At 40.2% G+C, this 16,154-nt stretch overlaps 2 protein-coding genes across 3 annotated transcripts; both read right to left on the bottom strand.

Moving 5' to 3' along the window:
- Window positions 1-442: 442 nt before the first annotated feature.
- Window positions 443-2,461, bottom strand: LOC149113190 (uncharacterized). The gene has a single exon (XM_089288022.1). The coding sequence runs from the start codon at window positions 2,135-2,137 to the stop codon at window positions 1,481-1,483; it is 657 nt and encodes a 218-aa protein (XP_089144148.1). The 5' UTR covers window positions 2,138-2,461; the 3' UTR covers window positions 443-1,480.
- Window positions 2,462-4,080: 1,619 nt separating this feature from the next.
- LOC110064865 (rap1 GTPase-GDP dissociation stimulator 1-like) lies at window positions 4,081-15,628 on the bottom strand. 2 transcript variants are annotated; one of them, XM_089288020.1, is made up of 15 exons: window positions 15,347-15,628; window positions 15,048-15,167; window positions 13,837-13,962; window positions 13,163-13,312; window positions 12,131-12,262; window positions 11,650-11,775; window positions 11,251-11,397; window positions 10,592-10,723; window positions 9,901-9,980; window positions 9,086-9,143; window positions 8,148-8,273; window positions 7,605-7,745; window positions 5,870-5,995; window positions 5,309-5,437; window positions 4,081-4,636 (listed from the first exon to the last, which is right to left on the bottom strand). In XM_089288020.1, the coding sequence occupies exons 1-15, from the start codon at window positions 15,456-15,458 to the stop codon at window positions 4,494-4,496; spliced, it is 1,848 nt and encodes a 615-aa protein (XP_089144146.1). In that variant the 5' UTR covers window positions 15,459-15,628; the 3' UTR covers window positions 4,081-4,493. The 2 variants fall into 2 exon arrangements, with proteins under 2 accessions (XP_089144146.1, XP_089144147.1); XM_089288021.1 differs by having other exon boundaries at window positions 15,048-15,162.
- Window positions 15,629-16,154: the final 526 nt, after the last annotated feature.

Here is a 16,154-nt window from a genome sequence, read left to right as displayed (position 1 = left end):
TTCACGAATTTCCGTCTTTTATTTGGAAAAAAAAGACTCAGCTGCACGAACTTTAATATAACGTTGTATGCTTCCCGAAAGTAACGACCCCCTTAACGAGCCCCAAAGGCTTCTAATTTTGAAAGTTATAAGGGTCGTTACTTTCGGAAGTTTACGGAAGTTTTCGGAAATTTCCAATTAACAATTAGACCCCTAGCCCGCAAGGGCTATAGACCCGTGGCCCTTGAGGGCGAAGGGTCTAATTGTTTTAGTATCACCCAACTAGTCACAGAAAAGGCAATAATAAAGTTAGCAAATAGTCCTCTAGTAGCTTAGCTAATCAAAATGCAGGATTTGCATTAGTCCACTAGTTGAGTGATACTAATGAAAGATAGCCAACGAGGCGCCTAGCGCCTTATGAGGTGCCAAGCATATCGTGCCCAACGCTACAAAATGTTTACACTTTTTCGCTGTTGTAACACTTTTTAATTCTAAAAGTAAATTGTTTGTATTACAAACATCAAGACAAAGATTATCTCTCCCACATTGCTTTCGTCAGATCTGTACGAACTTTAAAATTACCCAGATCTAAACTTTGCCTTCTTTTACACTCTAGAAACTTTAGGAGAAAAAAATCAATTTTTCGTCTCAATATATTGGTTTTACTTTGAGACAAGGGTTAAATTAGTAACCGAAAATTTGCAGAGCCAAGTTCAAATATTCTCTAAATTACTTGAACTTTTAATAATTTATAACTAAATTGTTTATGTATATTCGAAAGCTTGCTGTGTTTAACAATATTGTCGTTTAACTTTCGCTCCGTGAAGTTAACGATAGTTTCTGATCTTAGTGCATAGATGATACCTAGAGAACAATAACACACTTTGCAAGGTCACAGTTTCATGAATAACGTCTTTTTATGCTGGTCCCAAAAAGATCTTTTGACGAAATGAAAAACACAGTTAGGTGGTAAATTTGCAAATTCAACCCGAAGAAACTCGCTTGAAACCTTACTGGAGATTTTTACCTTACTGTAACACACTAATATAGAATGCTTCATTCTGGAACAAGCCGCCAGTCTCTAAATGTTTCGTAGTTTAACTTGTTAGTCTTAGTATTTGTATTTTTTTCCTTTGCTTTTTCGTTTTGCTTTCACCGACGTCAGAAGGTCCATGAACTGAGTTTGAACATTTTCGTTGAAGAATTGTTTTTCCCTGTCCCTCGTCTCGAAAGTCTTCGCTTTTGCATTCACTTCTCCCTCTAGGTTCAGCTGAGCATCTTCGAATTCTTGCATGGCGTCTTGAAACTCGCGATAACTTTTGCTCTTCGCCGCTTCAGCATGCTTCTTGGTTTTGCTGGCCTGATTTTTTCGCAGTTTATCCTTTCTGATATCAATAGCTTTGCCATTATTGATAATCATAATACCATCTTCAATCTTGATTTCCGATAATGACTTTGAAAGTTCTTTTGCCTCTTCTCCTGGCGTGGAAACACCGGCTTTTTAGTCGCTGACCGTTTTCTCTGGACTTTCCATCGAAGGGACACTAGCCGCGCGTTCAAAAGATCTGCGTTGACGCTGTCTTGTTGAGGTAGTACTAGTGTTGAGCGTTTTCGAAAGTGTTGGCTGTGAACGGCGTCTGACAAGAGGAACAGAATGCGCTTGTACCCATATAGACGATAACTCTGGTACTTCAGTGCGGAGAAAATCATTTACTGGCGTACTGGGGCAGCTGTACATTCGTTTACGATAATAACCACGAACTTTAGTACGAGTTACAGTGGGTTGCGGATTCTCCACGCTGTCTTCCAAGCCAGGGCTTCGAGGCGGTGTCTGCAAAATCTTTGTTCCCCATCTTACTGGACTAGAGGAACTCAGACACTGAGAACTGCCGCTAGCAGTGGTAGTCAAATTTCCGGGAAGAACTTTCTCGTTACTTTCAGACCTCGTGCGCGTTTCTTTCAAGTCGTATTCACTCACAATTCCGAATGGAAACACACTTCGCTGTCGTCCGTATGAAACAATTTCTGGACTTGGTTTCGCAGTGGAAGCTTGCTCGTCGGGGCTGGTTGCGGAGCAAGGCGATTTTGGTGACTTTGCCGGACTGTAATGCGTTGAGTATATGTTCCAACTTTTGGTCTGATTTGAAGGGGTCGCCATTCGATAAGGAATCCGCTACATGTGAAGTCGCTTGTGCAAAACAAAGACAAGAAAAAAGGAAAGGAGACGGAAAACTTTGTGTACTCCACGCGATTACCTTTTCAAATGCAAACCTAACTTTCCGCGGCTTAAGATATAATCACTTAAAACAATTTGTTTCAACAACCGCCCATTGACAACCACTTAAGTCAACTTCACTCACAACTTGATGTTTCAAATGCGTCAGGCGCCGAAATGAAAGCTATTGGTTATAAAACAAACCCGCGTGTAACCTAAGAGGTTGTCTTAGGTAATTCTAACTGTGCTTTCTACAGAGATGAGCTATCAAGGATTATATTCATGCCACGAACTGAAACAATTCAGTTTAATCCGTGAGCAACGACAGGTGGATTTTATTTATTCATCGCTTTATTTCACACTCATATCTATAGCTTCGGTCTTAATTTTCATGTCTGCAACACACTTTCTTATCCCGTGAATTGGTTTTTATCAGTGAGAAAACAACCACAAATTCACCGTTTAAATTGCACGCAACTTAAAATATAGTAAATACGACAATTATTTATCACTGGTGAGGGTTTTTTTTTTATCTAGTTAATGGCATTGTCCCCACACTTATCACAAACTGTTCGCTTCTCACGAAACCTAAATCATCCGTTTTTTGCGTTATTTTTGTGCCTAAAACCCACGGGGAAAAATCACCTTAAGTTCTAACATATATGCAAATGAAGAAATGCGATATCAAGAACAAATTAGCGATATGGATATATAAGCTAATTGCCGGACTTCTTGCCATAGATACTAGTTAATATTTCATGATATGTTCAAAATAAGGTACTAAGAAAGATACTGAAACTTATCCCACTCATTCAAATATTGCACAATATATTTTTAATTAACATTTCTTATTCACTAGGTTTCAAAGAAATTCGGTTTTGTAAACCAAGTTTGTATTCTTTGCGATACTGTTCAAGTCATCTTGCTCGTACAAAAGGTCAATAAAACAGAAAATAAATATTCTAAAACAGCTTTAATTTGTAATTTTAAGTTTAATTGTTTAGGCAAAGTCAATAGTGAACATTTTTGCTGCTATTTTATAGTGTAATTGTGTTCGCGAAACCAGTTAAGCAAACCACGACGACGACAGCGGCAACGAGAACATCACCAAACAAAAGGTTTAATGAGAAAACCAAAAGCTGTGCACGTGCGTTATTTAAGCAATAGACCACAAGTTTTAATGGTTTATAGGCTGATAAACCACGCGGGATGATGGAAGAACCCGAGAAGAATTCGTAAATCACGAGCCGCAGGCTCGTGATTTACGAACTCTTCGAGTGTTCTTCCAACATCCCAAGTGGTTTATCATGCCTCTAAACCATAGAAACTTGTGGTCTATTGCTTTTATATAATAATTCAGAAGACACGCGAAATTTCCATGAGTTTACTGGCACAATAAACCATAGCTGATTGAAATGGTTTGGACAAGTAACTATTTTTAAGAAATGGACAACAACTTTAAGTTTAAAACAAGACATGTTTCGATCGTTCAACGATCATCTTCAGTTGTGAATTCGTTTACAAGTTCGGTTGAATTAATACAAGCAATGGCAATCAGAGCGCGCGCATTCATTTGATTATTATATAAAAATCTTTGTACATTTCTTTGCCGTCCACTGCAAAACAACAACGTGAAATGACCAACGCGAACGACGAACATTTTTGCTGGTAAACATAAATTAATTTTCGACTAGACGTCGTCCTCGGCCTCGCCGTCGTCGTTCCTTAAGCTCCCTATTATAAGTGTCTACTTTTATAGAAATAGTGAAACAAGACATCTGAATGAAATGGAGAAACCCATATTATTCTATAATATATATCACCAAGGGTTTAGTCCGAGTTAAAATGCCTGTGATATCTTAACATTCAATTCGTTCGAGCCCCAATTTACAAACATTTCTTTATTACGAAACCGCTTTTAGTCGCTAGCAGTGACATTTTTGCTAAGAAACATTAACTCTGTAATGCGGAAACCTCGTTAATAAAGACACTTTCTGCATGTCAGTGAAACAACGGGGTTTGACTGTACCGCAAAGTCTTAAAGGGGCAACCAATTAACTTAAGCATGCCTTGTTCATGATTTAACTCCCGTAATTAAAAATTTACAAAACATGTACACCTAAAAATAAGTTACCAAAGTAGACAGTATTCCTTACAACAAAAGAGCGCCTAATTTAAATTCCTAATTCGTTTAAAATCGTCTTTAATTTGAGAACAGAATTGAATTGTATTTCAGCAACTTAAGACTCTGGGCTTTGCCCTTGGTACAGTCGTCATTTAAGACACACCGAAATGTCTCTCATTCCTGCTGAGCCAACTTGTGCGCCTTGATTCTAGTGAGAATGATCAAAGCTCTCTTCTTTACATTTTCATTTTCGTTAGTTGTGAGATCGTCCAGCGCTTTGATCAATCCTGCTTCTTCTAAGTCCCGCCGGAAATATTCTGCCAAGAACAAAAATATCTAAGTCTTACACGTAATGCCTCGATACAGTGCGCTGGACGGTGGAAGGAGTAACCTGGGTTCAAGCCCTGGTCAGGCTAATTGTGTTGAGTTCCTGGGCAAGGCACTTTACTCTCAGTGCTTCTTAAATGGCGGATGATTAAAAGCGATGTCGAATGTCTTCCCACAAAAGCGCCTCCCACGCAAGAGGAGGAGCAAGAGTAGGAGCGGACGGGGGCAGAAAGGGGCAGAAGCAAGAGCTGGAGGAGGAGGAGGAGGAGGTAGAAGGAATAGAAAGAGGAGGAAGCCAACGAGAGAAGCAGGAGTAGGAGGAGGATGAAGAGGATGCCTCTTAAATTCTGTCTGATGCTGGGAGTAACCCTACCATGGTCTAGCATCTCACCCAAGGGGCAATAGAAATATTCCTAGTCGCTCTGTGGCACGCAAACTGCAGACAAGCACCGGCCTTTTATGGCCACTAAAAGCTCGAAGCAGATTTACCTCTTTTTACAACTCAATTAACTTTGCAACCTATGCGTTAAAAGGCACCGTGTGAGTAGATTGTCTTGACCGAGAACACACCACAATGTCCCTGGACAGAGCTGGAACCCAGCAACTATTAAGACACTCCCAGTAGGCAACCGTGCTTTACACCATTAAAGAACCTTACAAACCTTTTAGTGAAAATGATTCCAAGACAGCCATGGCGTTATAACAAGTCTGTGGATTAATTCCTTCTGTTTTAATCATCTTGATCAACGTTTGAATGACACCACTCTCCCTAAACTTGGGGAAGCAGTTCTCTGCATAGAAAAACAAACAGCAAAGTAAATAACGTTCCGTCAACACTAAGCCGGAGAACTTTGAAAAAGCTGCTTTATTTCTCAGGTTACATCTACCGTCCACACTAATCCGTCAAGGAACTTTTCGCAAACGTTCTTCAAACCGGAGGAAGTTGAAAACGCCGGCTTTGCAATTTAGTGTGGACGGAAAACATGTTGAAAACGGAGCTTGTCGAAAACGATTACATCGCGATAATAACGTGATTTCCCTGCCCGAATGTTACTGTTGTTGCGTTGCTGTCGTTGTTTTTTCACTTAGTTGATGACTTTCTTATTTCTCATAACCTCTCTATTTGCCAATATATTGCCTTTGTAACAAGAAAGAAGATTTTGATCTCTGGGGAATTGAAGAGTTAGCGCAAGGGCAGTTACCATAGTAACTGAGATTTGTACCTCTCACTGTTGATGACATTACAGCTAATGCAATCAAAGCTTCGTTCTGCATAATCACGTGTTCCGAAGATACTATGGCAACGATAGGGGTTAGTCCTCCACTTGTGATCAATTTTTGTGAGACTTCTGTTTTGAGCAAAGAAAATGGAGAAAGGTGTTATTAAACAAAAGATCAACCAATGTAAAGTAAGAAAGAGCGTGCAATCAAGAGAATTTTGCACGAGTATTTGTAATGGAGGTAGTATATCAAACACGAAAGATCGTGTTTGACCACATTTCCAAACACCGAGAAGAGAGTTGAAAATACGACGCACAGCGGAGCATTTTTTGACGAGCTTCGAGGTGTTTGGAAACGTGGTCAGACACTGTCTTGAGTGTTTGATATAGTTTCTCAATCGAAACTAAAACTAAGGAGAAAACGGAGAAATAAAATCGTAAAAATCTGTGCTAATTAAGATCAGATATCCAAACACCGTCACGGTCATGATTTCCTTCGTTTAAACTTGATGAATTATTAATGAGTTTGAGAAAGTAATATAATCTACGACTGGAACTTTAAAATTTTAATATCTGATCTGGGGCCTGTTTCTCGAAGAACCCGAAATGTTTTCGCAACCGGAGAGCCGTAGCAAAATCTCAAACCCTTATGATTACAGAGCAGTTTTATTCACATATTCTTAATACGAACAGAAGTTCTCTCCATACCAGAAGCTTCAGACGTATATATACCTCTCTGTTTTTAGATACAGATTAATTAAAAATGGCTTTGCGGGCCCGAAAAGTTTTCGGGGCTTTCGAGAAACGGGCGCCAGCTCCGTAAACAAAACCGTCGGTTTCATGGACTGAGGCCGATCAGATAAAAACACCAAATATATTTGACCGGCTCATGCGACTTCCTAACCTTTCCTTCCGTCAAAGTGAATTTTAAAAAGGTCCTTATTCTGAGAATAAGCTACAAAGTATCTTAAACGAAAACCAAGAGAAGTCATTACAAAACCGCTTTACTCATTTCTACTGTTCTCCTCGTGTTGGCTTTATTGTTGACTGTTTCAAATCAAATACAGTGGAACCCCGCCTTACGGTCACCTCGTTATTACGGTCAGTCTTTTTTGTCCCGGCGAAACGGCCATACATTTTCTTAAGACAACCCCGTTACTAAGGCCACTCAAACCAGTTATGTTCATCTTTCCATCGTAAATTGGGAGTTTAAGAAAACCACGACGGCAACGGCAACGGGAATGTCGCTAAAGAAAAGGTTTAATGGCTGCAGAAAAATGGCTGTGCACGTGCGTTATAAATCTTGGTACATTTCTTTGCCGTCCTCTGCAAAACAACAGCGTCTAAATTCTGCGTTGTCTGAAGAACGTGAACCACGACGGCTAATTTTTATTTCAGATTTATCGCTGTGTCCTACATTCAGTTTTGTCACGATAGTTTTGACAGAGAGAAAAGAACTAAATGACTTAAGAGTATCGCGAGATTCGTAGGTAAAGTATAAAGCCATTTTTTTTATTGACGTTGTCCTCGACGTCGCTGTCGTGGTAACTTAAACTCCCTAATGTTGTTTGTACTGATTGAAATTTGAGCCATAGCTGCATTTCGAATGCTTATTATAGAGCAGTTTTTTAGAAGTAATGTTCTTGTTACTCTCTGTTTCTTTCTAATCATGACACATACCTCGTGACTTTAAACATCTATCAAAGCAGGAAAACTACTTGAAATTGCATTTAGTTACCTGCACTCTTGGCCTCTTTAACAATCACTGCCAACATCCTGCTAGCCTCAGATTTAACGCCCTCGTGACCACTGGACTCACAACACCGGACTAAGGTGCTTAGGTGTTCGTTACTGCTAACAATCCTATTGGCTACGTCAGCTGTAACGCAACAAAACAAAATGGCATTGTATGTCAGTTGCGACCAAGCTTCTTATGAAAAGTACAATCGCAAATGACGTGCGTTTTATTGGAGCGGTCTTCAATTGTGTGTCGTAAAACCAACCAAAACCAAAGAAAAACCTCTAGCCAATCCCAGAGGACACGGACAATACAGTGAACCAGTCAAAGCTCGAAGTAATTACAGGTAGCTGACGAAAAGCGCGGGAAAACCAGTGCGAGCGAGTCACAATTGGTTTTGGTTAAACTCTGACTGGATGGAAAAGTGGCGCGAGTTTTTGAAATCAATCGTGTGACGTAGTTGATGTAAAACCAATTACTTTTCGACACTCCAATGAAAACCGCTCTATGGATCTGAGACTCCTTTTAAAACTGCGTACTAACCTTGACCAGTCAAGAGCATGCGCAGCGTGCCCAGAACTTTAAACTGGACAAAAGGAGACTGGGTCGAGAGTAGTGGGAGAATGACATCCAAGCAGCCGCTTTCAACGAGCTTCACTTTGTTAGCCGCTACAGGAAGAAAGAGAAAATTTTACCCTTTAACGAAATCTTAAACTGTCACAAAAATCAAAGGATGGAAAGTATAGATGTAAAAAAGATGTCGGTATTACGTGACATTCCTTGGATGGGCTGTCTATATACATAAAGCACTGGACAAACGGACTTGCAGGTAGTCTGTAGTAGCCGCAAGTGACTTGCGTCGGGTGGCCAAACAGACTCACAAGTTTTCTCGCAAGTACACGCAAGTCGCAAAAATACCCATTTCAAGGCATAGTCGGGCTTTGTCCCGCGCGGCCAATATCCTGTATTTCATTGGCTAATAGGTTGCTAAAACGAATGGACGTCAATCAACTTGTGCTGGCCTAGGTTGGGTGACCAAACGGTGAAAAGTCTGCGTCGACTTGCGTCGAATTTGATCTTAACCAAAGTTAGCGCAAGTCATCACAAGTCCACGCAACTGCACAAAAGGCCTGGCTAAACGGAGCGTCAGTTTATTTATTCATTTACAGTGTCCTCAATAGCCAATTTCGAGATATTAAAATTCAGCCTAAAACAAGAAACCTCAGTAAGAGGTTCCGGGGAATAACTACAGAGTTTGTGGGGTTTATTCCCCAGAGCCTCGTGCTGAGGTCTATTGTTTTAGACTGAATTTTCATATATCGAAATCGGTCTATTAGCACAACAAGGCTTAATACATTTGACACTTAAATAAATTTATTATTTATTTTTATTTTTTTAAGTAGACCCCTGTTCTGAGCTTGCGACTACTTACGAGTCCGAGAATTTCTAAATTTTTCGCGTACAAAATATCTCCAGCCCACCTGGCATAGAAAGATTCTTCAGTGCGCTAAAAACTGCTTGCTGATGTCTGCCCATGTTCTGAAAAAAACATACAAAATCAAAATAACAGTTATTAAGTTCCAACAGCGGTACTCGCGCTACCGTGAAAACTTTCCCTTTAAGGCTTTAACTTCTACGTAACGGCTGAGGAACTAAAATATAACAATTCAAGAACAAATATTGTATAATTGGCCTTTTTTTTCAATTCGCTATTTGAACTTTTTCGACTACAGTCGAACCTCCACTAACAGCCACCTCTCTACAACAGCCACTTTTATGGTCCAGGCGGACAATCCATACATTCACTCTTATTTTAACCTCTCCACAACGACCACCGCTTTATTCAAAACCCCACTTTTTATTGTAAAAGGTCGCCACACTTGATCCGTACCGCGCGTCGTTGGTCTCTGTTCTGTTTTACTGATGTATTTTGATTGTGTTACGTACAGTTTTTATGCCAAAATAAGCTTTTTTGTGGAAAAGAAATGTTGCATTCCCGAAAATACAGGTGTCATATTACACCCCTACCTCCCTATAACGCCCAACTCCCAACAACGACCACTTTACTCTGTCCCCAAGATGGCCGTCGTGGAGAGGTTGCACTGTACTGACATATATGTTTCTCTCTGTAACGACTCGATTTCCTCTTTCTAGTGAGTGTTTTCTCTCAATGCCAAATCAGCCGTTGGATATCTGCCATTTACAAGTTCACTAGTTCAGTTAGGGACAATAATTTCTCAGAGTCGCACTCGCGATAGAGCCTCCAGAAGTTTCGCCGAATATAGCATATATTTACCTCTCTTTTGGTAGTCCGAACTAGTAGCTGTAGTAGTTGTACATGGACTCCTTGTTGAACAAGTTTTATACAGTGTTCATCTGTGGACACAAAATGAGACTTCTGAGAGGTTTGTGGTAAGGAGGGGGACATTGGGGTTTGCGGTATTGGACAATTTTTGTTGCGGTAATTCGGTAATTTTAAACTGGATTTGCGGTATTGCCGCATTGCGGTATTCTCCGAAACCTGCGGGATGCGATTTTTAGCATTTTGAACGGTATTAATTTAGCATTTTGTCCGAGCCTTTTCCAGTTTCCAATCGAAAAAGGGTACTACGATATTTTTTGTTAGAGTACATAAAAGAAGGGCAAACTCTTTATGCTTCCACCATCTCCCCTTTCCATCCTTTCCGCCTCCCTATCCTTGCTGTCTCTTCCCGTCGCTCTCCTACCTCCCTCTGCCCCTCTCTCTACCCTGTCCCTCTCCCCCCTCTCTCTCCTCCCTCCATCTCCCCTCCTTCACTCCCTCCCTCTCTCTCCCATCCCTCCACCCTCCCTCTGCCACTCCCCCTCCCCCTCTCTGACCCGTCTCTCCCCCTCCCCCTGCGTTCCATCCTTTTTCTTCCAGCATATATTCAAAGCATACTGCCTGTTTATGGATCAATAGAGCTAATCAAAGATGGCAATACATAGTTGCAATTTAAGTTCCCTACCTGTTCTGCCAAAGTTGCCAACAGCCAAGCAACCAGAAATTTCAAGATGCTGGTCTCCAGAAGAAAGCCAGGAAACACACATCTTGTAGACAGAACCATCACCCTCATTAAACAACAATTTCATGCTGTCATCTGCAGACAAAACAAATATTTTTTTCAACATAAGTTATGTTTCACTAAAAAGTTACAGCTGATCTCTACCTGAAAGGAAGATGGTAAAGTCACAAAGTGCTCTGTTTATTTCACCCTTCTGAGTGGATTCCAAGGCTAGGGTAAAGTCTGCATACAAGCCAAGTGGTCCATCAGGCAGGAGCTTATCCCGGTTTCTGTAGCATGAAGCAACTAGGAGTATTTCTACTCCCCCCTGGATGGGATCCTAGTCCATTGCAGCATTACCCCCAGCATTAAGCACTAAGCATTATGTTTGCAGGTACCCATTTAATATACACCTGGGTGTATAAATGCTCAAGATTACAATGATGTGCCTGACCAGGGGTCAAACCTGGACCACTCCATCCAGATAAGAGTGCACCAACACCTTCTTCTGAGTGGCTACTGATTCACCCTAAAAGACATACCAATAACAGACCAAGAACTAATTTCTCCTGACAAAATTTATATGGAAGTGTGGCAAAAGGAGTAGGGAGAATTTTACTGACCTTCAGTAAGAAGCATGACTATCATGTCAGCAGCAGATTGCATTTTTTCCCTCAAACTCTCATCATCAGTCACATTTTTAGCAGAAGACACAATGTTTGCCAGATGTTCAGCATATCCCTGTTGTACTAGTGCTTTCTTCACATTGTCTGAAAATAAAATAAGAATAAAAGCATTGAAGAGAGTCCAGAAAAGATTTTCATGATTTTCTTGCTGCCACAGCACCAGACTCTTTCCCATTGGATCACTTCGCTCACAGACTTGTTCTTTCACCACTTGTGCATCAGGCCCAAAGGTGAGCCTTCTCGCAGGCTAGAGTACATAAGTTATAAAACACAGATTTTTCACAGCATTTATGAAATTTAAATTAACATTTAATTTATTAATTAAAAACAACTTACCATCTACAACAAGAGACGAGAAAATTTCAAACACCAAATCAACAAATTCTTTATCATCTGATTCTTGCAAGACTTTCATCAAAATGGTCACACCATCACTCTCACTAAAACTTGCTTTTCCCTTCTCTGCAAATGGCACATTAAATAATCACAAAACATCCAAAATTAGCAAAACTTGAAAATCTTTAGATAGACTACGAATAGTCCCTCTTTCAATTAGAATGTCAGACAAGACCATAATTAAACCATGAGGAAATAATGGCCTCGTGAAATCCTTAAGGGCGAGAAGCATGCAAAAGGAGGGACTACCCCAGGATTTTGCACTGCAATTTTTTTCTTACGGTTTTCTTTCATGTCATGCATGACAGACTAAGTGAAAGAGGGACCATTAGTAGACTAATCTTTAGACAAGTGTGACACTCTCTTTCCCATCAATTTTAACCTGATACAGAGATGACCGATATCTAAAGCATAAACTTGCCTGATGAGATGAGGACAGATACAGCTGATAAAGCCATTCGGCAGAGAGCAGTGTTGCTATGGAGACTTTGCTTGACAAAGCCCAACAAAAATGACACCGCCCCAAACGAAACTGCTTCTTCAGTTAGAGCCTCTGCGATGAAAAGAAACGAACTAGCTGGCGTGATGGGCAAAATAATTACTACCAACAATCACCAATGCAACAAAAAAGTCTCTTTAAAATAATTGGCACAAAAACTAGTTCTACTTGTTTGGGAAAGAGAACCAGTTTTAAAATGGTGACATTTTATATCTGAGAACTGATGGAACAGGTGGTTGAATCTTATACCAGAGGATGCTTAAAGCAACATGAAGTATCTTCTCATTTGTGTTACCTATACTAGATTAGCTTTTTTGGAGTATTTGCTATCAAGACTGGATGACAAAAAAATTTTGGAAACTCCACAAGAGCTTAGATGTGCCAAAAATGATTAAAACTGACTGCACAGGGGCCCATTACTCTAAGGCCCTGACAAGTTTCGCACCCAGAAAACCATAGCAAAACCTCAAACCTTACGATTACAGACTGAGCTGTTTTATTCACATATTCTTCACATAAACAGAGGTTCCCTTTGTACAAGAAGTTTCAGGCCCATACATGTACATACACTTCCACGTTTTTAGATACAGATGAACTAAAAATGGCTTTGTGGACCCAAAAAGTTTCCAGGCCTTTCAAGAAACAGGCTCGAGGACCTCTGTTCTCCAATCTCTGCAAGAGTATTTCAATGGGTACGAGCATGTGACAGATGGAAGGAGAGAGAGACAAAAGATTCATTCACTTGAACCTTTTATTTCTTTTACGTGCCATTACGATCTGCTTCTTATGATTTCAGTCCATCATCAAGAAGAAAACTAGCAAAATTAAATCATCAATTGAAATAACAAGGTATTTTAGATGCACCGGTATATTCTCACAAACAACATTGAAATAAATGTATGAAAATGAGTAGGGAGAATTAAAATTGTGAACTTTCAACAGTGACTATTATACCGTCATCACTTGCAACATTCAGCATGGAACCACATGCAGCCAACTCCAGTTTGTTGTCACTATTTTCGTTAAAACTTTTTTCAAGAACTTCTAGCTTCTTCACAATTTTCTCAGCTCCTTGGTTTTCCAGCAAAGTTGACTTTGCAAGTTCTGTAAAAAACAAAAGTTGAAGTATTAAGCTGGTAACTATTTATTACAGAATAAGATATTCCCAAGGTAAGGTTTACACTGAAATTGACATTATTTTAACATTATTACAGCTTTATTGTTATACCTCCCAACTCAAATACGTTTTCAGATTGGAGGAGAACCTGTCACGTGTCATGGGTCAAAACTCACTAACTCTGTAGAGTGAACAAACTCACTAACTCCCTAGAGAAACAACAACTTGAACTTTCAACTTGCATATGATCAGGGCATGCACCTTGAAACCGCTGCAATTTTTGTGCCAGCCTGTATCAACAAATGAAATGATATTTTCACATTTTGTTGTATTTTTGAGTTGGGAGGTACATCAAAATTAATGACTGGCCCCACAGAAAATGGTAAGTTTTGCTTCCCCTTGACTCTCAATGTTCCCCTCAGCTTTACCTTGGGGGACATTGAGTGTCTTGGAGAAACAAAACTCGCTGTTTCCCTTGGGGCCAGTCATTAAGTGCTTGTTGTCTACCTACCATTATCAAAACTGATATTTCCAATAGCTCTCAGAGCCTGTAGAACAACGTTTGGGTCATCACTTTCAAGATTAGATAAGATGGCTGATATAAGTCCAGCATTCACACAGGGAACTCTTGTCTCCTCTAAAAATAACGATTGAGACATAGTTTACTACTTTGATCAACTGTGTGCTTTTACTTATAAATAAGTCAAAGTGCATTTAAGCCTAACCTAGCACCTCCATCGATCTGTCCCCCTGTTAATGGGAGGCACACGCTGGGTCCAACCCCTAATCCTTTTGTATACCATTTTGACAGAAAAGGTACCCATTTTGTACACCTTTTTACTGAAAAGAGGTAACCCTTTCACATTCCTAACACTACATCCCTTTTCTAAACCCTTAGAATGAAGTCAATGAACAACATTACCAGAGAACACTGATCAAGCATAACCAGAAGAGATGTTAACCAGAAAAAACAAGTATTTTATATTCAGTCCACGTTCACCTTGGACTTACACAGAATTCCCTACCCATTCATATACCTCAACATGTGAAATCCCTACCCCTTTATTTACCTGGTCTGAAAACGGTACCCCTTTCAGGAGGAGCCTCCCTATATAGGTCATTACAGGGAGGTCCCCACACCTGGGGGAGGCACAAAAAACCATCCCCTGGACATGATTTTGAAATAACTCTCTTTCCCTTCAGTACCTTATTAATCATATCAATAACAAAATACTACATCATGTTTGGTTCTCCACACACCTATCTGAGTGCAATCACATGGGTATCCAATCACTGGTATCCAATTACAAAATGTTGTAATTGGATACCTTTCCCCATTTGCATGTCAATTACCTGTACTTTAATGGTTTCCTTCTTAATGTTTCCTTTAGGTTTCAAAACTTATAGAAAGTGCTACTCACTTTTTTGCTCAAAAGGAGTTTTCAAACACTTAGGGTTTAATTAATCTAGGCATTTGTTATTGACACATCTGATACATTTTGTTATACGTTTTGTCAATGTTTAATTTGTAATTGGACCTTGTGTCATTCAAGTCAGGGAGAAATCATGCTCCTTTTCAAATCGGCCTTGCGCTGTGCACTCGTTTGATATTGCAATTGTTTGCCCAATTACTCCCAGAATTGTACTCCACTCGGTCCAGTTACTTTTACCAGGGTTACATTCTTATCAGCTTTACCAACTCATTGAATATCCCTCCATTACCTGATTTTGCAATCTCGGCAATTAGCATCAACACCTTTGCTTTGCTTTCTGGCACATCTATTTCCAACAACGCTACAACAGCCTCGAGAATGCTTTTAATTGTTGCTTCATCAAACTGCTCTGAAAGCAAATTTAAAAGAAGAACTCTTACAACAAACACAGCACCACCCAACCCAACAAAGACGTGAAAGATTTGTCTCAAATTTACACTTTACAAAACGTTCTAATTCAGTCTCAAAAATGTGATTTAATTCTAAAGGGATACTTGATCGCAGAAATTTGGCTGGAAATTTCCTCACCATTGTTTTCTTGAAGAGCGTTGATAATGGCTTCAACCGCTCCCACGTCAAGGTCTTTCGTCTCTTCAGCATTGATTTTGAGCTTCTCGAATAGTTCACTCAAGCGATTCATTATTTGGACTATTTGGTCTATCTTTCTTCTACACAATTCTTAAACATCACTGCTTGAATATGAGCTAACTACAGTGCTAGCTCACCCCAAAACGGATGGAAGCATGGCAACACTTTGCCAGAAGGTTCCTCTAGACAGTGACAGTGGAGACTGTGACAGATGAACGGGAACGTGACGGGCAACGTGACGAACGTGACGGTTTTTAGAAACCGCTTGAGCCCGTAGTCAGGTAATCATGAGAGCTGCTTCATATAAAATTGAATATACTGTCCGATCGATTTCGCCGCAAAAAGGCTGCGCATGAATTTTCTCGGAACGTGAAATAATGTGGCTTGTACATCGGTAAACAGCGTAATATGATTAATTAATTAATCAAAAGGTAACTGTTTTTGAGCTACTTAATTTCCGTCATCCCGTCGTTTCGGGAAAATTAAACACGGGAAGCAAAATGACTGGTGTAAAGATCAGAGGTGTTTCATACAAGGCTACGCTCGTTTTGTATGCTACGCGGCGGGGGGAGAAGGTTTTTGGGAAGGGATCGCAAAATTTACTGGCAGGAAAAGGTGTGGAAAAAGTAAGGACATGCGGACTGAGGATTCGGTAGCCATGTTAGAATCAATCTCGCCACCCAGAGCCTTCGTTACCCTTGTCCAGGGCAACGGGAAAACTGAACAAGGGTACCGAAGGCTCTGGGAA

The sequence above is a fragment of the Orbicella faveolata genome, unplaced genomic scaffold, assembly GCF_042242905.1.
Source record: "Orbicella faveolata isolate gen_17 unplaced genomic scaffold, um_ofav_v1 contig_15, whole genome shotgun sequence".
NCBI lineage: Eukaryota > Metazoa > Cnidaria > Anthozoa > Scleractinia > Merulinidae > Orbicella > Orbicella faveolata.
This window is presented reverse-complemented; position numbering and strand designations above follow the sequence as displayed.

What these genes read in the sequence shown, in the direction of transcription:
- LOC149113190 (XM_089288022.1), bottom strand. Translation starts at nt 2,137, where the DNA reads ATGGCGACCCCTTCAAATCAGACCAAAAGTTGGAACATATACTCAACG.
- LOC110064865 (XM_089288020.1), bottom strand. Translation starts at nt 15,458, where the DNA reads ATGAATCGCTTGAGTGAACTATTCGAGAAGCTCAAAATCAATGCTGAA. An exon ending in AAATATCAGTTTTGATAATG is followed by an intron (nt 13,313 to 13,836) that starts GTAGGTAGACAA and finishes TGTTTTTTACAG; the next exon opens with AACTTGCAAAGTCAACTTTG. An exon ending in AGTCATGCTTCTTACTGAAG is followed by an intron (nt 10,724 to 11,250) that starts GTCAGTAAAATT and finishes TTTTGTCTGCAG; the next exon opens with ATGACAGCATGAAATTGTTG.